General features: G+C 37.2%; 1 protein-coding gene across 1 annotated transcript in view; it reads right to left on the bottom strand.

Annotated features, from left to right (window-relative positions):
- Nucleotides 1-25,791, bottom strand: part of RBKS (ribokinase) — a 70,582-nt gene that overhangs the window by 32,629 nt on the left and 12,162 nt on the right. Inside the window, exons 2-5 of the mRNA XM_086870036.1 lie at nucleotides 18,168-18,300; nucleotides 14,187-14,250; nucleotides 11,390-11,452; nucleotides 4,214-4,378 (exon numbers count right to left, since the gene is read on the bottom strand). Of these exons, the coding sequence (XP_086726162.1) occupies nucleotides 4,214-4,378; nucleotides 11,390-11,452; nucleotides 14,187-14,250; nucleotides 18,168-18,300 (425 nt within the window). The remainder of the gene's footprint in view (nucleotides 1-4,213; nucleotides 4,379-11,389; nucleotides 11,453-14,186; nucleotides 14,251-18,167; nucleotides 18,301-25,791) is intronic.

Raw genomic sequence — 25,791 nt, 5'->3', positions numbered from 1 at the left:
ACACTACTGTTAGTTTTCTTCCATATTTACTATCTGCTGAGCATGGGAGGAGCTAGAGGAACCCTAAGAAACTCTTTCAGGTTTTGAAGAAGAGCATGGCTTTTGAGCAGAATAATCTGTTTGGCTCTCCTGAGGAACTTATTTTCTGCCAAAATTCTTTCACAGAATCATAGAATGGCCTGGGCTGGAAGGCCATTTTCCCTTGTCCTGTCACTAAACGCTTTGTATAAAGTTTGTCTCCATCTTTCTTATAGGCTCCCTTCAGCTATTGGAAGGCTGCAATTAAGTCACCCCTAAGACTTTTCCAGGCTGAACAAACACCCTTTGGTCAAAGGAGAAGTGCTCCATCCTTCTGATCATATTCAGGAGGTGGCCTCCTCTGGATTCTCTCTAATAGGTCTGTATCTCTCCTGTGCTGGGTCCCCAGAGCTGGATGCACGATTCTAGGTAGGGTTTCAGCAGAGCAGAGGGGCACAACCTCCTCCCGGGCCCTGCTGCCGACGCTGCTTTGGATGCAGCCCAGGACAAGTTTGGCTTTCTGAGCTGTGGGTGCACATGGCTGGCTCATGTCCAGCCTCTTGTGCACCAGTGCCACCAAGTCCTTCTCCCCAGTGCTGCTCTTGACCCGTTCATCCTCCAGCCTGTGGTGGAGGCTTACAGGATTGCTCCATCTAAGTACAACACCTTATACTTGGTTTTGTTAAACCTCATGAGATTCCCATAGGACTACTCCTCGAGCTGGGCACTTCTTTTCCTTTGCCAAGATCCATTCTCCTCAATGAGTTTTTATTCTTTATGCCTCCTTGCATAGGAACTATGCAATTGTAACCTTTTTCACTCAGCTTTCACCACATCGTATCTCTTTATGGCTTACAATTCCTTTTCCCACTTCCAATGCCCACAGCCTGCTCCCTGACTCTACCATATTCTAATCTACTCCATATTCTACTCCATATTCCACTCCATATTCCAATCTCTATTCAACAATTCCTAATATCTGTTCCAATTTTGTTCCTCTTTCAGCTTCTCCCTTCCTTCTTCTTCTGCCACCCCAAAAATCAAGAAAATCTCTCCTACATTTCCTTTGCCTGAAATCAACTCTCCATCCCCATTCCCAAGTAGCTTTGTCTCTTCTGTGTTGAAATTGAGCAAACTCCTGCTCTGTGCTTCCTGAACCTATAACCGATCCATAAAAGTATAAAAGAAAAGAAGTTACCTAAAACCAGATTCAGTAATTACACTTGAAGTCATGGTGCCCAAATGGACAAGTGCCTGTATGGACAGATGCTCAGGGGAAGCTAGCTGTGAAATTCTTAACAATTTTCTGATGTCTGTGTGAAAGGTACTTATTTTCCAGAGGCTGATAACACAATTAAAATCAGGCAGGTTTCCATACCGTTGTGAAGGCTTATCTTTAAAAGAAAGCTTCCTTGCTATTAAGTCTTAAGTAAATTTTAGGGTAGCTGGTATTCATAATTCAAAAGTTAGGGTAGGGTAGGAGGCATTTTTCATTGCCTGGTTTCTGCAACCATAGTGCTTTGGCAGGAATCACAAAGAGTTTAACCACGGACAAACAGCTGTTATGAAAAAATTGTAGCCTAAGATTAAAAGCATGAAGCATGCAAAAAATAGATCTGTTTCTTGAAAGTGACATGGAGCCTTTAACTGAGGGTGCTTCCAGCTCATTCTTCATGACAGTATGAATATGCTGGGAATTATCAGCCATCTTTTGTGGAGTTTGTTATCAGAGAAGTCCCAAACCAGACTTTTGGAAGCAGCAGCAGCTTCTCACCCTTGACCACCAAAAAAACCCTTTAATTATCCAGTCAGATTTCTACTACAATTTACACCTACTTCATATAGTCCTCCCCTCCCTCCCTCCCTCCCTCCCTCCCTCCCTCCCTCCCTCCCTGCCTGCCTTCCCTCCTTCCTTCCTTCCTTCCTTCCTTCCTTCCTTCCTTCCTTCCTTCCTTCCTTCCTTCCTTCCTTCCTTCCTTCCTTCCTTCCTTCCTTCCTTCCTTCCTTCCTTCCTTCCTTCCTTCCTTCCTTCCTTCCTTCCTTCCTTCCTTCCTTCCTTCCTTCCTTCCTTCCTTCCTTCCTTCCTTCCTTCCTTCCTTCCTTCCTTCCTTCCTTCCTTCCTTCCTTCCTTCCTTCCTTCCTTCCTTCCTTCCTTCCTTCCTTCCTTCCTTCCTTCCTTCCTTCCTTCCTTCCTTCCTTCCTTCCTTCCTTCCTTCCTTCCTTCCTTCCTTCCTTCCTTCCTTCCTTCCCTCCTTCCTTCCTTCCCTCCTTCCGCCCGCCCGCCCTTCCGCCCGCCCTTCCGCCCTTCCTTCCTTCCGCCCTTCCTTCCCCCCTTCCTTCCCACAAGAATAATGAATAATCAGTGCCACAATGAGAGGATGTCATGACATGTACGACATGATGAGATGTCCCTCTCTAGCTTACAGATCCAGATGACCTTAACTGAAGAGGAGCAAAGAGTTCTTGCCTGTGTCTCCATATTCTGTGTTTTGTTTATTTCTTTCAGTAAGAATGAAGAAAAACAAGCAAAAACCCCTCATGGAAACAGAGGTTTGAGGCATCTGAGTATGCATCTGTTTTACACAAGATTAGTCAAGTGAACATTCTAACATGAAGTGCTACATAATACATGAGGGTGTTGCAAGCTAAAAGACGGGAAATTGCATTAACAATTTACTGTTAGCTACACATAGGTTTTTACAGTGCTACAAACTCAGCTCTTCACTTGGATTTGATGGCACATGACATTTGAACACGTGTAGCCTGTTGTTTTAAAGCAGAAGCAACCAAACTTCCCTGACAGAAGAGCTGCACAATGATGATACTGACAGCAAAGAACTACATCTGGCACACAGCTAACTACTATCTTTTCTTGATATACTGTACTATCTGCAGTTGCTAAATGCTTGCATGTCTCTTCTGTGTATAAAATTTGATTTTTTTCAATTGCTTTTTAAAAAATCTCTTCTTCTGTCACAGGCGGGCATCTTGCCATAGGAGGGTGACAAAAGTGTGAAGCACCTTGCCAAGACTGCTCATAGAATTAGAAATAGACAAAATAAGTTATGAATATTGGTTCATGATTCAACTAGAGTCCATTAACCATTAGATTAAGAATATTGTTATCCATTTTCATAAAATGTAATGACGAAAATATAGTGCAACAGGTGCACAACAGGTCATGGTGCAAAAGGTAAACTGGAGTGCCCACAATTCCAGCATGCTGTGATCTACTGGATCTAGCCTGAGTCCAGCTTCAAGAAAACAGTAAGTTCTGATCCCAGTTCCATCCCTGATCTGCTGCATAACTGATTATGCTACGAGCTGTCCTCTCCCAGTCTGATCTTCTGGATAGAAGGGAAAACCACTTTTTTAATCTCATATAGATGCCTCTCCTGCATAATTATTTACTTAGTGTTCAAATGCTGGGGTAATTGTGCTTGAGTAACTGAAAGCATTACAGGAACTTAAACAACAAAAACATTATGTTGTTAATGAAAACCCATCCTGTTCAAGCAAAATATCAGCTTTCATCTACCCATATGCTAAACTGAAGGAACAATGCCCTACATTTAAAAGTAAAGTACAGTAACAATTTGCTAATAATTTCACAGACCATTACTGTGTCTATGCAATGGCATCTAGCCCAGTCACACTCTAATAATTTTGGTTAGGAAGAAAAAGCACTATTTTTTTTTTTTTAAAGATGTCAACTACTATACAAAAACCCACAGCCATACCTAATGCTATTCTCAGAGAACAAGGGCATAAGTCTGGTTTTGAGGTAATTACATTCACTTTCCTCTGTGTGTAACTTTACTGACTTGCATTCATTATCCCTGTTCTGCTCTGGAATCATAGCAGTCAGGCCCATAGCTCCTGACCTACCAACATTATAATGCATTTAGTCACAACACAAAAACAGGAGGAAAGGCAGCACCAGAAATATACAGGGAGATTATAAGGGTATGAGTTGATTTGCTGATGAAGGTTAACACTGCAAAAATTTTTAAGCTCGTTCAGTTCTCATTAGCATAGCATGAATTTTTTGGCTATTGTTTCAATTCTAAATAAAAACATATTCTAATATGACAGAAATCAGAACAGATTACAGGATCTTTATTTAGAAAGCATGATAAAGAGTATTTTTTATGTAGCACAAATGAAAGAGAGAGAATGGCTTCTATTAAATTACCTCCACTGGCACGTGCCATTTTCAGAGCTTCAAGAGAAACAGCAGGGGTTACTTCTAGCTGGCAAACAACCACTTTGGCTTTACAGATGACATCGGAAGCCCTCTTCAGGTCTTCAAAATTTAAAAGCAGATTGGCTCCTGGGACTATGACAATAACATTCTGTCCTAAAGAGAAGATACTGTGTTTTTCTCTTTAACTTTGGCAATAAAGCATGTAAAACAATTCCTTGCACTTTTTACAATACGTTTCAGATGAGTATTTCAATTTACTTTCCAAAAAACCCACTAAAATTGTATGCACTGCTGACATTTTCAAATACACAAATATTTCAGAGGATAATTAAAAAGATCAATCTACTAATGAACTAAGTGCACAATAAACACAATATAAATTCCTTTAGGAAAAATCATGTATGGGCATTCTCCAGTCTCATTTTGGTGTCTTCTGTGATCTCTAAAGAAGCACTGCACTCGTCACAGTGGAGATGGTGGATACACACTGAGGGTGATATTTGCATCTTCCTAAAATATTCCAGTAGCATTTGCAAGAGAAAAGCATCAACGTGATTACTGAATTCCTATGCCAAAAATGTCATAAAAATTTTAATTTTCCCATCAGTTGGGAACAAAAAGTATTTCACACAGCTAAGAAAATTAGGCATGTTCTTTAGATTTCAGAGAAGTAGGCTTGCACCTGAGACATTTCAAGTTAGGGCTTCTAACCATCATGAAAACCAGAACCAGCTTGTCACCAAAGCCCAGAAAGGTGGTGCCTGTGTCTAAGGAAAGTTTTATCAGAACTGAGTAAAGGGGGGCAACAGCTGCTTCTGCTCTTAGAGGTGGCCAGGAGAATGGTCTAAGCAAAACTGTGCATGTGGAAGCATGGCAGTCTCTCAAAGCACATCTAAGATCCTTTTTATTCTTGTAGTTTGTTTTACAGTTAGGTGAGGCTCATTTACGTAGGTTCCAAATAGTCTTTTGTTTTTTTTCAGACAAACAAACCACCTTCTTTTATTGAAGCTTCTTTCTTTTTTTAATCTCTGTTACAACACTTAGAGACCTTCAGGCATGGGTGCCTTCAAATTAAAATTTATTATTAATCACTCAGGTATTAACTTCAATAAGTCAGTTGTTCCTTGATTTACAGGCTCAGCCCGCCCCCGCTGAACATTTCTTTAAGGACTGCCAATCATTAAATTCTACCAATTCTGTAATGAACCGAATTACTCTGCAAATAAATATTTATGTTTTTAAATACATTATTTTTGTTGAATGTGACTTCAAAGTCCTTTGACTAAGAACGTGCAAAGCTTCTCTCCCTAAATACATTCCAAAAGGAAAGCAGGACAATGGAAAGAATAATACAGTGATCTCAGAGGGAGGGACCCAAACTTTCCAAAGCAATTCTGTTGTCAATGGTTTGGTACAGAACAGCTGCATATGAAAAGCAAAACCCCAGCACTTAAAAACCAACGCCCTGCTTTTCAACAGACAGTGATGGGCATCTTGGATAAAAAACAAAAGGAAACAAAACAAAAAACCTTCTGCAACATATAAATGTTACCAAAGATATCTGTGTCCTGTTGATGAAATATTCAAAGGCAAATTGCACCAATTTTGCCAAGCATGTATTTTAATAGCTTTAGGGTGCAGCAGAGCAAGCAGTAGAAGACAGTGGAACAAGAATCTCTTTCAATTTTGCCTGGCCTTTGTTCTTCCTAGAATCTCAGAGTCTATTCACATGTCTTGCTTCATTATCTTGGTGAACTATTTACCTGTACTGACATGTATATCATTATCAGACTTTGGAGCTAATGGCCCAAGGCAGTAAGGAGGGCTGTTTGCTTAAACCCATATGTACAAATCCAAGGTAGTCCATGCTACACTGGATCACAGTCTGAAGATTTTCTTCATAAACACAAAAGGTCATACACTTATCTGCTTTCAAACCTTCAGAGAAATTAAATACCTACTGTGGTGCAACAGTCCATATGGACTAAACACAAGTTGGAGGAAAACTCCCCCAGTTCTGTTCTTAGCTATATACCATACTTAATGAATGATAGCAGTCACCACAAACTTGCACCAGGGTGCATGAAGGCAGAATTTGGAGCCATGCACTCACAATTAATACAAAATTTTGTATTAACAGCAAGCATTTTGTTGGAAGCAATTATTTCTTGCCAGGGAAATCAGATGGGAATTCAGCATCAGGGACAACAGTTAAAGACAGATGGCAAAGAGGGGTTCATCTTGTCCAACATGAAATAATTTTGTAAGTTTAAAAAAAATCCTACACACTAGAAAAGTCAAAGGAAACTAATTTCTAAAAATTGTTTTTCTATGTTCCTTCAACAAGGAGAAGAGATAAATATTTTCAGAGGTTTTTTTTTAGTCTTACATATCTTAGATATCTGTTTGAGGAGGAGATAAACTATTGTTCAGAAAAGTCTATGTACCTCTGTTTACCCTAGGTGAAGCCTTAAACTGTGGACCTAACTTCTAAAACTACTCCAGTGAGGTAAAACAAGATAAATCTCATTCACCAAGATTGTGAATAATATATTTAGTGCATTACTGTTAATTCTAAAATCTCTTTTCTTAGACTAAAAATATCAGTTTTGATGGGAACATCTATATAACTTTGCAGACATCAGCTAGAATATTAAGGGCCACATTCACACTTGCTATAAGCTGTAACAGCTAAATGAAACTGGTAAGCTTGCACAGGCTTACACCAGATGGGGACTGGATCCAGTCTGGATGAATGCTGCATACATAAAAACTGTCCTAAGTTGGGCTTCTAAAACTGCTACTGCCAGTTCTTAGACAGATGGGTAACTAAAACCAGGCTTTTTTTACAAGGGTCATCTTAGAGATGACACCAGATGAGAAGTGTCAGAGGAAAAATCAAATGTCAAACCAGTAAACACCACAGTGCAATAAATATCTTTAAAACTGGATGGCAAGCCTAAAAACCATTGGTAGTGCTTAGAATTAATCAAAATATCAAACAGATCAAACCAAGCAATTGTAACAATAGCTGCAGAGCTTGTGCATAATAATTTACACAGAAGAAAAGTATATATGTGACCAGAAAAGAATGTTAAAAGAAAAATATGTGCTGCCAAATCACACAGTTCATGAATATGAGGGTTTGGGGTGTGTTATGGTATCATAATTTCTAGGCAACCACTTGACAGAAATATTGAAGTGTCTTGCATACAAAACATTTAAGTCCACGAAGAAAATCAATATGTAGAAAGTCTCTAAAATTCAGGTGTTATTTCTTCATAAACCTGAAGGTTCAAACCAAAGATTTTCCTCTACGGAAAGTACAATACAAACAAGCTGGCATATGTATTCTAAGTTTGCTTTTTTTACTTAGCCTTACCTAAATATATATTTTGAATGTTTTTTTTACTAAAAAAACACAAAAGTGCTTTGGTATTGAAGGTACACTCAACTTACAAAATAATGTCTATTCACCATTCATGAATGATTAATAGTTTTATCATAATGTCAGCACAATGCCTGTCTCCAGTGAGGGTTATCATGCAGTGTGTTCTGTGTAGGTGAGCTCCAAGTCCTAACTTGTAATAATCAAGAGAATTTTAATCATGACTTGCCAAACTCTATTGTGCCTCCTCTGAATTTTTGCTAGGGATATGAATATGTATGTTGGACTTGTTCAAACCTCTAGTCCAATTGGGCCAACATAACGGCACCATCAACAGTCAGTACCAGATATGGACAAAGCTGTAATAACCTTCAGAGGTAATCATGTAAAAAATTATCCATGAAGAGTGTTTTTCCCCTCCCTACATGTGTGTGTATAAGTACAACACACATCATCACTTTATGGAACTTCTACCAATCAATATCACATTGCTAGCAGAAGGTGTGCTAAGTGACAGAGCTAGTGGCAAGAAGGCAGACTGAAAGGGGAAACAAAACATTGGGTTCAAAGTGTTGTGATGCACCTCTTTGAAAATGTGTTAAGAAAAGCAGCTGGATGTATTAGCTTTTATCTTTAACAGAGAAAGTACAGATTTGAAGAGTATAGGATCCTGGTACAGTAAAGCTTGTGTTTAGTCAAATCAAAACTTTCTGAAAAGGCAGCAGCATAAAAGAGAGCAACTGAAAGGAACACCAGGTCCCAGAAATATTTTTGCACAGATTTCTGAAACCAGCCCAGAGGGAACCTTTGCAGCATCTCTGGGCTGCACATTCTTCAGTGTAGCTCTATAAACTCGTTAAACATCTCTCTACCATTCTGCATTAAAGCAGAGATTGAACCTATCTTTTATTGAAACTATTCTGTATTGTCCCAGAATATAATCAACTTCAAGACTATCAAATGTGCCTGATATTTTCCATTTTTTAGCACTTTGCCAATTATAATAGTGGCTGAGTTATACCTGTGCAATTCAGTAACCAGTCAAAAATTTCCAAGAAATTCTGCAGTACCAGTTAGACAGGCAGAGGTAATATCAGGGAAGATTTACTTCAGAGTCGCATCTGACTCTGATCTCTACAGCTTTTTTTTGCTCTGCCTTTACTCATACATCAGAGCATCATACACCCTTTACTTGCATATCTCCTATTTATTCCTGTAATTTTTCTCAGTTGGTTTGAGTTGGTATTTTTCCCAAGTATCAGTACTTGAAAAGAACTCGTAAGAAGGGGAGGCTAGGTGTGTAACAATACAGCAATGGAAATTTTTAAATTTAAAGAGATGATAACTATGGTTTTTAGTTCTCCCTCATCCTAACACAACATAACATCACCAACCCCAACTTCAAATGCTTCCCTTTTAGGTATAACTTGAACTAGCAGAAACTAAAATCAGTCCATTGAGTGCTGTGGTGTTTCAGCTATGCCAGGACAGACACTGCAGTAAAACATGCATGTGTAGACAAGCCCTTTGAAACCTGCTGCAAAGCCTGTTTAGGTCAAATCAGCCAGGTTTCTACAGAAAAACAAGAGAAAATGTCTCTTGCAACAGCAAAGCACATAAGTACTGCAATTTACTCAATTCAGGCGCCAGATGGTTTTTGAGAGAAGTAACAACGAGAACCATTACCAATTCTGTGCATCTGTTTGCTTTAGAGCATAGCTCTGACCAGGTTTGCTCTTCTACCAGATTTTAAATTAAATTTGAGGCCAGTGCTAACTTAGCATACAATTTTCAGTTACTCAGAGACACAAACTACATGACATTATGCATTATTCACATCACTGTGTGAATCTCAAGACTGTCATTCACCCTTCACACTAACACGTAAGATAGCCCACTGTGAACCTCATGGCCACAGATATCCATTTCCCTTTCTGGTACTTACAAAGGTTTTACATCCACAAAATTGTTTCTTTCCTTATCCTTCAGAAAAATTCTTGGTGGTAAAATTTTAACAGGTCCATTCAAGTTTAGACAGTTTTTATCTTAGCTGGCCATGCATATGAATTGGGAAATTATAAGACTGGTTCTTATTCAACTACTCTGGACAGCAAACCTAGTGCAAGACATATACAAAACAGTGAGGCCCAGGAGTGCTACTGAATTCCCACTGTTCCTCATATTTACCATGGCCATAGTGACTGTAGGCAGCATAAAAAGTGTCAAGAGTTTCTGTGTAATCTACCTGGTGATCCAAACCAAGAAAAGGAGATGGAGGTTAACAGGCAGGTATCCAGGTTATCCAATATAAAAGCATTATCTTATTTCTGAATTAGAGATGCCATGCAAGGCTTGGATTAATTTTACTTAGGGAAAATTAAACCCACATCTCCAACTAATTTGCTTAATTTTCCTGAATATTCCTGTGTAGGCTTGCCTTTAGTCACAGTTCCTTCCCAGTTTTGCTCTGTGAGTAAAGAGTTATGTTTCCTTTCCCATTTTGAGTTGCAGCCCAGTATGCAACCATCAGGTTACACAGAAGCTTGGTAAGTTGATGTGTCAGCTAAGCTGTGGTAACTGTTCAAATGAAGCCTCTTAGCAATTCCAAAAGTGAACTAATCCAATCACTCTTAATTTGTTATGTTTGCATAAACATTATTAAGTCCTGACCTCTATATTTTGATTCAGACACACTTCTTTTAAGGCTTCTCAATAGTTTGAGGAAATAGCTTGAAAAGACATGTAGATGTGGCATTTAGGTAGATGGTTTAGTGGTAGATTTGGCAGTGCTGGGTTCATGATTTGATTTGGTGATCCTAAAGATCTTTTTCTACCTAAATTATTCTATAGTAAATAGTGATGGGTAAGTCATAGTAGGGAAGGAGAGCTTTAACCTTCTAATATACTGTGTGCTCAGGACAAAATAAAACTAGGTAGATCTGCTGGCTGATTAAATTATGCTTGAGGAAAAGATGAAGTTTTCTGAGGACAGTTCAGCAGTCTTGACAAATAATATGAAAACAACAGAAAAAAAAAATGCCATTTCACTGTGTACTTACCACTGAAGATGCAACTTGAAACCAAGATTTGCAGTAAAATTACAGGATCAACAAAAGTATTTCTACTTACACTGAGGACAATTCCTTTTCCTGATTGAGGGCATAATGACTCACTTGGTGTCCTGAGCAGGCAAACCTTTCCCTCATAGGACCAGACGAAATGGCCTCCAGTTATACCATGGGAGACTTAGATTGGATATTTGGAAAAATTTCTTCACTAAAAGGGTTGTCAAGCACTGGTATAGGAAGCACAGAGAAGTGGTTGAGTTACCAACCCTAGAGGTATTGAAAAGACATGTAGATGTGGCACTTGGGTAGATGGTTTAGTGGCAGACTTGGCAGTGCTGGGTTAATGGCTGGACTCCATAACCTTAAAAGGTCTTTTTCAACTTAAATGATTCTATATGAAAAGTGCTGGGTAAGTTGTAATGGAAAAGGAGAGCTTTAACCTTCTAATATACTGCATGTTCAAGAATGTAAAACTAGATAGTTCTGCTGGATGATGGAAATACGGCTAACACACTGCTGACTTAAGCATCTGATTCTTCTGCTTTTAGGCACCTAATTCTACATTGCCTGCAATGACGTGTGACTAAAATATTGAAAAAAATAAAAAAATGTAGGAAAAAAATGCACAATTAGCAGTGACAAGACAAAGGTTTCTTTTATGGCTGTAAAGGCAGAACAAAGAGGACAATTCAGAGCAGAAATATGTACCTTCACTGTTGACAATTACTGAAGCAGTTCCAGTAGCAGCATCTGTAGTTTGACCTACAAATGCTAAGAAAGAGAAAAGTTAGAGCATGTTAGTTCAATACATTACTTTTAACCAATAGCATGTGACACAGTTTAATTGAATTGAATCTAAAATGAACCCATAACCTCCAGCAATTTAAAAATGCTAATTACTCTTTCATGTTCAACAATGCCAGAGAAGCTAACAACAACAAAAAGTGCTAATTTACACTCACAAAACAAAAATATGAGTCCAACATTCTTTAATTTGGCTACATTTCCGCATTAGAGAAAGCATGTTATTTATACAGCCTTCTCAGACACTCTACTCCTCCTTGGAAATGTTTCTTTTATCCAATGAAACAACAGAGTCAAGACTAAAGAAAAACAAAAATACTAAAACAACCCAGCATCTCATTCTGTGTAGACTTTGCATTTCAGCAGAAATATTAAGTAATGCTATGAAGGCAGTGGTGGGGTTATTTGTTTCCCCTTTGGATTTTTATTCAGAGAAATTGACATCATGCTGGCAGCACTGTCTGTTAGAAAGACTGGTCCATGTTTACTACTATAAGAACCTGTTTTCACCTGACAGCAAATATGTCAAATACCAACCAATGACAGGAAATTGATAGTAGAAACCAGTAGCACTGTTGCAGAAAACTGACCAAAAAGTTGAGCGTTTCTTTTTTCTTTCCCAAAAACTGTATTTGAGAAAAATCTACTGTTCCATTTGAGACAAATTCTGGCTTTTGTTTAAGGAGCTCTGGTGTTCTAACATTTTAGAACATGGATTTAATGCTGGGCAAAAGTGGGTTTCTTTCTCAAGATGTGTTTTTGTGGCTAGTTTAACAATCTGCTCCAAATTGAAGAAGGCTGAAGAAACACCTTACATCATGCTCATCTGGTTTTGCTAAAGTCTTGCAGGTACTCGCCCTGGAGGTGTCCTTGTCTAGCTATTACCAGGGTCAGAGCAGGACTTCCCTTGCAATTACAGCTTCTTTGCACCATGAATTCTTTGCACACTGTAACTGAAAGCAGAGAATGTGTGTCTTATGTACTCTCAATGTTCTTGCAGCATGAGCAGCTGAGTTGCCCAGTTTAAATGTGGGAAAAGGAACAACAAATCAATAAAGATCTAAATGGTCTGAGCAGCACTGGCAGCTGGTTAGTTGTGGAAGACAAGAAGACAGGGAAAGAAGAAAATTACGAAACAGAACGGATTTGGAAAGAAAAGGGGTGTGCTGATATGCTAGGAAACAGAAGAGCAACATAAAGAAGACATACAAGAAGGACCCAAGATATGAGAGCTGGCAGAACTGGCATTACCCCTAGGATTTTCATCCAGTACCCAGTATCCTTATGTACATGAACAGGGAAAGGCTAGAAAAGGATTAAACCAGAAAAAAAGCCCATGACTGAAATAAGACCATCTTGAGCAAAAAGCTCTGAGCACACTGAATCACCCTTGCCTCCAGATCTTGAAACACAAGTTAGGATCCTGGATCAACCTCACCAGCACTATATCTTATTTTTCTCCAGGGTTGATCAACGGTGGAGGTGACAATCAAACACAATTCAGAGATATTTCTAACTCAATCAGCAGATTGGGACCTTGGACCTAAACATTCCAGCCCTTCAACTGATCTATCTAAGTATCCATGAACTGCAATATGATGGAATTTCTGAATTTTTTCCCCTACACTTATCTTTTGTTGCTATAAAGATTATTTAAAAATTCATGTTAAGATTGCAAGATCAATCATTTAAATCAGAAAACATTAAGGTTCTTTGTGGCATATGCATTTTCATTAAGTGCTATGCATTATAATTGCTTCATTTACAAGATCAAAGACATGAGGTAAGCATGCTTTGGAGACATTCAGAACTTTACACTAACCGACACTGTTTTCATGGCATCCTTGCTTGGTCTCTTGCCTAAGTTGAAAGATACACAATGAATAAACCTATATATACATTTGTGAAGTATTTAGATGCTACACTGATAAGCATAATAAAAAAGCCCACAAAATACTGATAGTTTTGTCCTTAAGGCAGGATTTGAATAATGCAGTAGATAAGGCTTGTGGCTACACATTAAACAGAAGAGATAAACAGAATATTGAATTGCCACTTAGTGATTACATCTGTCCATCCTTTTCTACCCCAAAGGAGACATGGGTTGTGCAGACAAAAATGTGAATGTATAGTTAAGCAGTGCACAGTAGAGAGGGAATTGGTTTTACTAAGGTGAAAAGATAATTGAAAATCGTGGATGCCTAATTTTCCCTTTTTCTGGAAGTCTTTTAACATTGATTTTTGTGTTTATGTGTGCTAACATCAGCTGCAGTCTCTAAGATGACTTCACAGGTCAGTTCACAAAGCAAAGGTGAAATGTACTGCACTTACCACTGAATTTCCACTCCGTCCCTCCTCTGACAATGTGAGGTTGAGAATGAGTAATGAGTTTTTCAATTTCTCATCAGGCATTATTATCTAATGATGCAGACTAAACAATTGCTTAACAGCAAGTAATCTTCAGGTGACTTGCACTGATGCAATCATCTGAGGTTCAGAGGCAATAACACTATTTTAGTGGTACAGCTGATTTCAGAAGTCCCCATATTATCTCTCATATTCATTCATTCCTGCCAGCTGCATCAAAACAGTTATTCATAGCTCTGAATGGCAAAACATATCCAATAAGTTAAAAAAATAATAAATCCTCCACCACCAATTTTTGAAGTTAAAAAAAAAAATATTTAAAGCAAAATTTTACCTGTAGAAATGCCATTCTTCTTCAAATTATCAACATAATCATTGCCAAATGAATCATTCCCAACCTATACAAAAGACAAAAGAATGGGTTTTCTTTACAGAAAGGTGAGAGGATAAATGGACCATCTTTAGACAACCAAATGCTCTACTGCAATTTAAATACAATACTTTTAGTCTGGAAGCCCCTTGCCTTATTCATCAGCAAATAAAAAATTAAGAAATAATGGCAAAAATGTATTAATAGTATTAGCAAACAATAAGAACAGTGTTCTGCAGTTTTCTCCTGCTCTATTACAAACACCCATGTTGCCATATTCAAGCTTCATCCTTGTACAAACCTTGCGCTCCTTTGACACTGAAACTTCAGGAGATTTTAAAATCTGGACATGTACTGAATTTTTCAGCTTTGAATTGAAAGCATTGGCATCAATTCTGGTGTCCTTCTTAACTGCAGTTTATATTTTGAATTTTCTACCTCAAGTTTCCTTGGTGGAAAAATATCAAACTGTGTCTATGGGATAGAAAGTGATGATAAATACATCATTGCTAATTTCTGCAATTCTCAGTACTAAATGTACTGTTTAGAAATTCAACATTTTTTGTTTGCATTATCCAGCAACAGCAGATCAAGTTAAGTTAGGGAGTTAAGCTATGGTAATTTATTTTTTTTTTAACAAGTTAAAAAGCTTGTCATTTCAGTTCCATTAATCTTTCTAGCTGAAAACAATTCTGCTTGCTATTTATTCAAACTAATATAAATTTCTTTTTGTTACATTACATAAGCTGAACAAAGCAGATGAGGTACATGGAGGAAAAAACAGTTTAATTCACTCAATATCATGTGAACATTTAAAATATATTTATAAAGCTAAAAAAGCTTTTGAGTCACCCCTCAGCCTGTCTTCAGCATACACAGCATGTGTTCCCAGTTCCAAGAGTGAGTTGTGTATCCAAGCAGTGTCAAAGACCAACCAATGCTACACAAAACATTTTTGCAAGAGGAAGAAAGAAACATCTTTCAGATTAGAAGCCAAATCGAGATCCTGGTTATGGGTCTAGAGGAGCCCTAACCTATTATCCATCTTCTCATAAAAAAGCACTACATAGCTAATGGTGTGCTTCAGTTACTAGAAGCACAGAAACACCTGTCTCTACTGGCTTTTGTTAGAAATTTGTCTATTTATGAGTTCAGTCCTTCAGAATGCTTAGTAAACGGCCTGAGTACCAGCTAATGATCATAAGAATTGAACACTTTGATTCAGAATTCTAAAATTTAAAGTGTCACAGATGGATGATTCTTCCCCTCACATATGTGATTGCATAACCATGATTTGAAACTTCAATTTCCTACAAAATCTATAAGGGCTTTTTCTAAAGCATTATTAAGGATAGTCACAGTCTTTCAGCAAAGGAGACAGCAATTAAGTTCAGAATAGTCTAACCAGAGGAACTTTCCTCTAGTACATGGGAAAAAGCCCCAAACAACCCAACATTTTCTTGGGTCACTATGTTGTTCGTTGTTTGCATATTAGAGTATTTCTGTACTTCTGACTACTCCCAGTTTGCCAGACACAGCACATTGTCAGAAGCCACCTCTTCTGATTGCTTTATGCTGGATGACTGCAGCCATCTGCAATTTAAACCTGAGTTGTGCTCACTTCTGCAGCCTAACAGCTGTGCTCTGGAATACGTTCTGTCTGATGGTATCACCTTCTCCCTCCCTTGCTACTATAATTCTTCAACAATTCTCACAGTCTGCTCAGTTAATTCAGCAACAAAATATTTCATAACTCTGCCAAAAGCTCAGCTGAAACTTCCATCTTTCAGCTCTGGATTCTGCATGACTGACAGACAGGTATCCTTTACTCTTCAAATGTCAAAACAGCTGAGAGCAGCCATAGTACTTTTGCTCGCAGTAAGACATCTCAGGGCTAGAGGGAAGCCCTCCAAGGGATATCCATGGAGGTTGCTTTCCTCTGGAAACGTTTTTCCATCAGTAGTTCAGCCAACCAAGTTGGATACCCAACCCAGTTAATCCTAGTGCATTTGAAGGACTTCATTTTTCCATTCAGGCTTTACCCCCAAGGAAGACAAAAGTATTAGACTGAGACTCAGACTCAGTTTAGATTAAAGGCATATTTACTGACCAAGTCTAATTATATAACACTGTTTTAAATATCTTCTGCTCTTGCACAGACTCTGCTAGATGGACTACTGGATAAACTGAAAAATAAATGTCTTAGTCTGCTGACTACAGAAAACTGTTAAGTCCTGAAATAGCATTTCTTCTTTCTTGAATTCTTAACAACAAAGAACCACCGAATAGTTCAGATTACTTGTTGCAGTAAAAATAACTTAATTGTAGATGCTCATTATTGCCAGATTCTTCTTAGTTTATTCAGCAAGAAATTTTATATCTCATTAACCTATGCAGATATAAGACTGCATATGAGACTTCCATGAGATGAGATAGTATTTTGTGAGGCTACAAAGTGCAATTTAAAAAAACTAAATAGTAACTTTCAAAATTAAAAAAAATATAAAATACTAACATTTTCTCGAACACACCAGAAAGAAAGAGAAAAACAGACTGAGAGAAACAGATGGAAAGAAAGAAGGAAAGGAGGAGACTCGACTCGACTCGACTCAAGGAGAGGAGAGGAGAGGAGAGGCTGGGTTTTACTGAAAGAACAGAAATATGTTTTTGCAAAGTACTTAGAAAATGTAGTAGCTACTACATTTTATTATGAATGTGTATGTTTCCATTGCACTGAGCAAAGGGTAGACCATTAGAAAAAATAAACCAAAATTTGCACTTGTAATGGACAAAAATCCTTCAACATTTAGCAGGAAATATTAGAAAGGCATTCACTGCCAGTTCATTTTTTTACTTGAATCTGATTGTTCTTGAATGCAAAGATGATCAAATATACACAATATGAGAGAAGTACAAACATTGTAAAAAATTAACCAACTCCACACTGTAGAACAACTAGTGATAATAATTCACAGAAATGCTTTCAGGTTTAATTTAAATTTATAGCTAACGTTGTTTCATCTAAGTATTAGATTGAATTGAAAGAACAGTGAGGAAGGCTTCTTTGAGACATTTACAATACTTCTCAAAAAATCCTTGACAGAAAATGATCCTACAAATTTAGCATCCTCCCCAGATATGGCAAAAAACAAAGTATGTCCAGTCAATTTGAAGTTTCATCTACAGTTAGCACAAAACAGACAATAAAGACTACAGAGAGAAAACATTTGATCTTAACCGTAGTAATGAACACTCAAAACATATAATGTTTAATGACAAAAATCAAAGAAAAGCATTGTAAGAATATAGCATCTGCCAAATTGAATCAGCCCAATGGTCTGTAAGCAAGTCTTTAGAGTTGTAGTATACCAGATGTCTCAAAAAAGTAGGCAAAAATATGACATAGCACACAAAGGTGCTAGAATTTGGATATGATAACCTTATCTTAACCTCAACCCTCAAAGCACTTTTAAATTCCTTCTCAAATTTGTCACTGGCTTGTTAGTGTCTGATTTTTAACCATCTACAAAGTTAATTTCAGAGCAACCATAACTCCTAGCACCTGAATGCTATCAATGAAGTGCTGATTGCTGTAACAGGGGAAACATAAAGAGGAGGGCTTAATCAAGGTTTCTTAAAATTTGAACATGTCTAACTCTACCCAATTGTCTTTTCCATGGTATGTCAACCTAAGTTTTGCAATCCTTCTCTACATGCAATTTCTGTCAGATCTGTAGCCAACTAGTCTTTGGTTCTGGCAGTGTTCTTAAACAGCTTCCTCCACGCTTAAATTTATAGCTGAAATAAGAAAAAGAAAGGAAAATTAGAGAGAGATTTTAAAAAGCTAAAAACATACCAAAATATTTTGTTAAGTGACCAAAAGGTTTACTGGAATTTGCATGAACATTCAATTCAGATGTCACTGAAGAGCAAGTCAGTGCTTACCTTGCAGATCAGCGAGGTCTTGGCCCCAAGTCGAGCAGACTGGACACACTGGTTGGCTCCTTTCCCACCAAAACCAACAAAAAACTTATGTCCAAGGATAGTTTCTCCAGCTTTTGGCAATCGCGTAGTAAGGCTATTCCAATTTAAAGCAATATATACACACATTAGTGACTGAAAGTAACAAGCATCTTCAAAATAAGAGGTACATTGTTATAATCCTAAATGGCTCAACAGTCAGCCAACAAAACTGAAAAACACTCAAAAAACCTTTTAGGGTTCTACTTCACATCCCATTAGTTTAAGTTAATTCCTTATATGCCACCCAGACAAGTTTCTTGTCCCCTCAAGAGAGGGACTGCATTTCTTTTGTTCATGTTTTTACAGAAGTTGTACCTGATCCCTGACTGGGATTCCCCAGTGTTAAGTCAATACAGAGAAACTATAAATCTATAGGTCTCACTGTTCACAGAGGTTTTTTTACTGTAACATTAGGCTCAAGTTTACATATAGTTCATTTAATTCCATTATATCGAATTATACCTCCTTAAACTACCCTTAAGTAATTTTTCACTCTGTCACTGTTCACATGCCTAACAATTGTAATCGTTACCAAAACCTGCTTCTCTTCTGCTGTCATGCAGGCACATTGTTTTTATTTAACATTTTTCTAAGTTTTTCTCTCACAAATCAAGCTTTACAACTTCTCAGCATTTTGTTTTTTCCTTGAATGCAGTCCAATTACATTTACATCCTTCTGCATGCCCAGAACCAGATGCACTAATACAAGCTGAAAGCCATCAGGAGTGTATTCTGGTTTAATTTCTATATAGGAAAAAAACAAAACAAAACCGCAGTTTTGTTAAGCCTACCAGATGCTTTGCTGTCTCAAATAAAAGTTGAAAGGAATAAAAGACACCACCAAGACTGTAGGGTAGAATTTCTCAGAATGCAAAGGATACCTGACCTGACATTTGTCATTTCTATTAAAATAAATAATCCAAAGATTGATTTCCAACACTCAGACAATCAAAATTTCTGCCTTCTCAAGCCATGAATTCCAGGTACAAGGCCTAAAAATGTAATTTTAAAACCGCATACACTACAAACAAGTTCACAACACATGGAAAGAGAAGGCATTCTATGATGCATTAACAATCTGCTCAGTTAACAACAGTTACTTCAGGCAGTTTCCAGAAGTCTGCAGGACAGAAAGGGAGCATGGGGAATGGGAGTCTGAAAGAATGCAGAAGAATGTATCCTAATGATGAAGAAACTAACTTTAGCTATGTTTGTCAATTTATAGCATCATTTTACCAATAAATCTCACAGCAGCTTCAAAATTCAAAAACTGAGTTCTGGGCTCCTCAGTACAAGAGAGCCATGGAGGCCCTGGAGGAGGTCCAGCTGAGGGTAAGAAAGATGATTAAGGGACTGAAACATCTCATGTATGATGACAGTCTGAGGGAGCTGTGTCTGTTCAGCCTTGAGAGAAGATGACAGAGAGGGAACCTCACCCATGTCTGTCAGTATCTGAAGGGAGAGTGCCAAGAGGAAGGAGCCACGCTCTGCTCAGTGGTGCTGAGCAGTAGGACAAGGGGCAATATGCACACAAAGTTCCACTTGAAGATGTGGAAGAACTTCTTCATTGAGTGGGTGACTGAGCCCAAAAAATCTTCCTTACTGGAGATATTCAAGAACTCCTTGGATGAAATGTGCCATGTGCTCTAGGATGACCCTGCTTGAGCAAGGCACATGGAACAGATGATCCACTGTGGTCCCCTCTAACTTCAACCATTCTGTGACTCTTTGAAAATTTTCAGCCTTCTAATTCAGAATAAAAGATTAGACATTAGGAGAAATTATTCATCGCTGGGGTGATGAGAGACTGGAACAAGTTGCCCAGGGAGGTTGTGGATGCCTCAGCCCTGGCAATGTTCAAGGCCAGGTTGGATAAGGCCTGTGTCTAATGGGAAGTGTCCTTACTCATGGCAGAAGAGGTTGTGAATGGATGATCTTTAAAGTTCCTTTCAAACCTGGACATTCTATGATTCTATGCTTCTGCACTAGGCAATCACTACAGATTGTTTTTTGAAAGAATATGAAGAATATGTGTATATTAATATTTGAGCTTATGCTGCACCTTCTGGGGCATATGGGTGTTTGCAGAATCATACAGAACTAATGACAGAGTACAATCTAATTTACTGAAAATTCTCAGGGAAAAGCAAACATTTTTCTCTCCAATTTTCACTTTCTTCAGTCCAAAGGTTTCCAATCATTAGAAAGTCAAGAAAACCTAAAATGAAACTAGCAAAGTCAAACAAGTTCCAAACTCCCAGAAAGTAAGATTTTGGCTTTGAAGGAGTTATTACAGGTCTGTGCTTCATCAGGACTTATAGTTTCCAGAGAGATGCAGGTAGGGATGCAGACTCACATACAGAGACTACCACAGCATGCCCAATTTTAGTGTGAGGATAGCATACACATTCACCAGGTTTCTTTTGTGTGGGTGGCCACACATAAACCCCAGAAAAGTCACAGCTCATAGCACGTATTTCCAGAGATTCAGAGCCAGGAACATTTTGTCGCAAAATGTTTGAAGCATTTTCAACAAAAATACAAGAGTTTTGGTTTTTTTATAAATATAAATATAAATATAAATATAAATATAAATATAAATATAAATATAAATATAAATATAAATATAAATATAAATATAAATATAAATATAAATATAAATATAAATATAAATATAAATATAAATATAAATGGAAAGGATTGCTTAGCTCCTAACACAGCTGAGTTAAAACTATTTGCCCACAGCAGCATGCAGAAAATTGTTTCCAAAAATGAACTACATTCCAACTGTATGCTCTCAAGGAACAATAAAGAATATAGATAAATAGTAATATGTAAACAATATTCCTTAATGGTAACAGCTGTAATTTATCACCATTTTCACCACTGGAAACCAAAGCAGAGATGGTTGTGGACCAGAGAATGAAGGCCACAAAACTCAGCTGAGGAAGCTCCTCTTCAGCTACTGCCAGGGTACTGCACCTACACATCTACAATCAGGTGCCATTCAGTAAGGACGGATGTTTCACCCAGCCTGGGTAATAAGAACAAATAGCAGCTCTTGTATAGTTCCTTTCATCCACACATCTCCCTACACCTTACAAAGCAGAACAACATCATTATTCCTGTTTTGTGGGTATGGAACTTAGTCAAGGCATTTTCACTTTTCATGCCTTGGGTCAGTCAAGAAGCCAGGGGTAAAACAAAAAATAGAGATCAGCTTAATCCACTGTCTTCTCATTTAAATTCTGCAGTATAAAAATGGCATCAATTCTCAATTTTTCTTCCTCAGGCTCATTTGTTTGTTGGGTTTTTTTAAGATTATATCTTATTCTAAATAGAATTTGTTTCCACAAAAAGTCAATGTATTTTAAAAAAAAGATTACCAATTTTCATGATTCCAGAACACATATCCTAATAGCACTGCTCAGAGTTCATATTAAAGTATGTTCAACCATAAATATTGTTGTTTTAACAGTGGCCAGACTATGACTTAATTCTTCTCTCTTTTATGTTGGCATCAACATGCAACTCCAGTGGAAGCATCGTAATTTCACTGGTGAAAAAACAGGCTTGGTGAGATGAGAATTTTGGTCCAAGTGCTTCAAGTAGCATGGCACAACAGCTGCCTCTGAGAATCAAACAGCTTGTGGAAGACAGGGAAATGACCTTTTTTATTGTTTTGATGGAAAGGTACAAGGCAAAGGGCAAAGGATCAAGTGCAAGAGTGATTTACAAGCAGTCAGTTTTTAAAGTAAGCTAAAAGAAAGACCAAGAAAGACTATGCAGCAACTTCCTATAGCTCTCTACAAATAAACCCTTCACTATATTTCATTTTAGGCATGATTGCCAACTATTTCAGACCAGTTCTTCACTCCAGAAGCCCATTCTTATTTTCCATACAAAACAAAATTGGAATACTAATCTACATATGAAGTTTTAACTTTCACTGAAACCAGTATCCTGATTTTTTTGCTAATATAATGGTATTCTCTCATAATTTAATTCTGCAACTATACTAAATTTTGATTCACATCAGACAATTTTAATGAGCATTTCAGGCTTCTGTTATGAGCAAGCAGTGATGACTAATCTGTATGATTAAGAAACCCTAAAAATTCTTGGCTTATTCATGGTGTCACAAAGAATACCCAAAATAGCCTAAAAGTGATGAAATAGCTAATGTTACTCCAAAACTAGGCTAAATAAGTTAATTAGAAAAAATGTCACATGAGCTTTTCAGAATTGTTACATAAAATGTTTTGCAAAGCCATTTACAACTTTTGATGTAATTTGAAAACATTGACCTGAAAAACCCAATATAAGTTACTAATTAACAGACTCCTCCTTGCTTACATGAAAAATTCTGCTCACCTTTGAGAGGATAAATGGTGCAAAGGATGCTCTTATGTCTTACGAATAATCAGAAACTGAACTTGAAATCTCCAAATAGATTCTAAGTAAAATAAAATTACTGTATGTTTCACAAATTGTGCATGGTACAACTGAATCATATTTATGAGGAAAGTTCAGGCTGAAACATTTTGAATTACTTTGGACATTACAAGCAAGGAATATAATCACTCATAATTTCCACTGAGTTTTTACAAAACAATACTTAAATGTAAAGCACACTGGAATGCTGCCCACATTTGTTTGTGACAAATGAAGAACTTTACATACACTTATGTTTCAGAGGTTTGGGATGAAAAAAAGCATATACATAAGAATGCTACCACTGCACTAACTTCAACGCTCTCTTCCAGTGTGTGCCATAAGTTCCCTTAGAGGCTAGAGCTGATTAGCATTTGTATTTAAGGACAGACATCCCTCTGGAGAGATGGCATTAAAGCCAGAACAGAACCCTTTATCACATTGTTGAAGCACTGAATCAGAGGTGAAAGCAAAAGGTACCGTCATTAATGTAGCTTTCCCAATATTCTGGGTTTTCTCAAAAGTTCCCCTCTAAGCAGTGACTGGATCATATATAGAGATAGAAATTATGAAGAACAGGAAAGGGAGAGATGTATATTAAGCAGAATTTGCATAAATTAATCCTGAAGTTTACTTCTGATTACTTCTGAGGTTTACTTCTGATTCTTCACACCTAACCACTGTTTGTTCATTGTTTTCAATGCATGAAAACTAAAAAGAGGTATTATTACTGTCGGCTTAAACTGATGTGAAGCCATGCCCTCTTCTCAGCAGCATTTCCTCACTATTTCTCTAGCATTGTTTTTATTGCTTACAGAGGTTCCTAATTCAAAACATTTTTATTCAAAGGGTCATTTTCATTTGGATCAATGAATTGCTCCAACTCACTATCCAGCAGCCAAGGTGGTCCTGTGAAGGGGGGAGCATGAGAGCCTCTGCTGGCAGCAGTACAGCCAGACTGCCCTGAGCCAAAGCTGGAACTTGGACTTGATACTACTTTGTGTTGAAAACCCTTAATGCTCTGTTGCTAAGGTTTGCTTAAGTAGTACAGTATATTTAGCTCATTAGATATAGATATTGGATATTAGATACATTGAAAAGGAGAGAATATCAGTACACTTCAGAGAATGAGAAAGGAAAACAGAAAAGCACATGAACATTTTTCTCTAAAAAAGCCCCAACAATATTCTCATCAGACAACTCAGAGGGGAAGAGATTTTCTACATTAGATTAAATATCACCAAAAATGCCTAAAATGACTGTCATTTAAATAGTATCAAAAGAAACATTCAGATTTTTCAAATTCCTGAAGGAAGGTGAAAATGATCATGGGTACAAAAATAGCAACAGAAATACTGAATTTAAAACTGACTTAATAAAAAGTAATATAATGTAAAGCTCTAAAATTTAGCTTTGATTATGTTCTCTTTGAATTACTGAACAAACTTGCTTTCTCCCCTTCTGGGAATTCCCTAGAATGGGGAAAATCCCAGTGAGACTAGAGTAGGTGTAACTAGCCACTGTGTAGTACATACAATTTACTGGCCTTTCTTGATTCTCACAACTGAACAAATACAAGGGAGAGAATATTTCTTGCCTCTAATATAACACAACTTTGTGGTGAAAAAGTCTCAGACCTCTTTTGGATCTAGCTTAACATTTTGGTTTAGCCTTGGTCTATTTTGTCTAGTTTTATTTTGAAGATTTGAACATGTGCTGTGGGAAAATATCCATAGCACAGAGACAAAAAGACCACACTCTTTTCAAACTCTGATTTTCTTGACTCATTTATGCTTTCACTTCTTTTAATCATCCACTGAAATATCTTATTGGGTGGTAGAAAACTTTCAAGATTTCTAAAATGATTACCTCAGGAATTTACTTAACTATACCATGGTTTAAACATGGGACAACCTGGTTCTAGGTTTGTAGACTTCCTTAGGACCTGTAATGACTGAGAGAAACTTAAAAATCAGAGAAAATCTCTATTTCTTTTTTTCTTCAATGTTCCTGAACATGACAAGGTTTTCTTTAAAAAAAAACTCAAAACTTTTCAGACAATTCAAACACTTGCCTATTGCTTGGATGTTTTATGGTCTGGGTTCTCTCTGTAGCCCACAGTGATGAACACTGTAGAAGCACTACCCAAGGTGGTGTCAGCACAATAATAGATACTTACAGAGGAGTCCCTCTCCAGTACAGTGAGATGCAAAAACTTTACACCATCAGAGGGCTTTTTTGAAGTCCGTTTGATTTTACATCAGAAAACATTTGTCACCACAACACAAACAAGTGAATGGTAGATTGGTACAAAGCAGCAGGAATCTTTTCAATGAGTTTTGCCATCAGGGAAAACATGTGTTTTATGAAACAGATATATATATATAAACATATAAATATACAAACTGTTTATATAATGTTTATATATAACATTAATATATATATAAAAAGACAAACTGGTTTGTAGATCTCATTATTGAGTGAGTAAACAGCTGAAATGGAACAACTGTAGAAAAATCTCTAGCAAGGGAGAAAATTAAATGAATGGCTGTGACTACATGTAGGAGGGACACAAGGGTTATATCTTCTTATATGTACAATCACGCTTCAACTGAAAAAACCCCCAAATTTGTAACACATAGAATTAGTTGTCCACAGCTCTTCAAGAACTTCAATGAAGAATTTTGTTGACCCTTTATGCAGAATCAGATTTTACCTTCCTAGATATTAAAAGATGAAACAAATAGAAAGGCATCCAGATGAATGCCCTGAAGCATTTATGGTAGTACACTGTACTGCATTTCAGTGAAATTATGGTATTACAAATACAAAGAATTCCTAAATTATGTTACAAATATGAAAACTTGAACACAAAGAAATTATTTTTTTGACTAATTACCAAAAAGCTTTCTTATGGAACAACACACCCGTAACATTTCCTCAACTCACTAGCAGTTAAATCTGGGTAAAAGGTGGGACAACATTGATGAATTCATAATCTGTGGAATGTTTAATTCTGAAGCTAAAGCTCTAAAGAGATTTAAAAACTCAAATAAATCTATCTTTAGATATTTAAGTCTCAGCAAACATTTCATAATTCTTAGCAAACATC

Source organism: Cyanistes caeruleus, chromosome 2 (assembly GCF_971803275.1).
Source record: "Cyanistes caeruleus chromosome 2, bCyaCae1.hap1.1, whole genome shotgun sequence".
Lineage (NCBI taxonomy): Eukaryota > Metazoa > Chordata > Aves > Passeriformes > Paridae > Cyanistes > Cyanistes caeruleus.
This window is presented reverse-complemented; position numbering and strand designations above follow the sequence as displayed.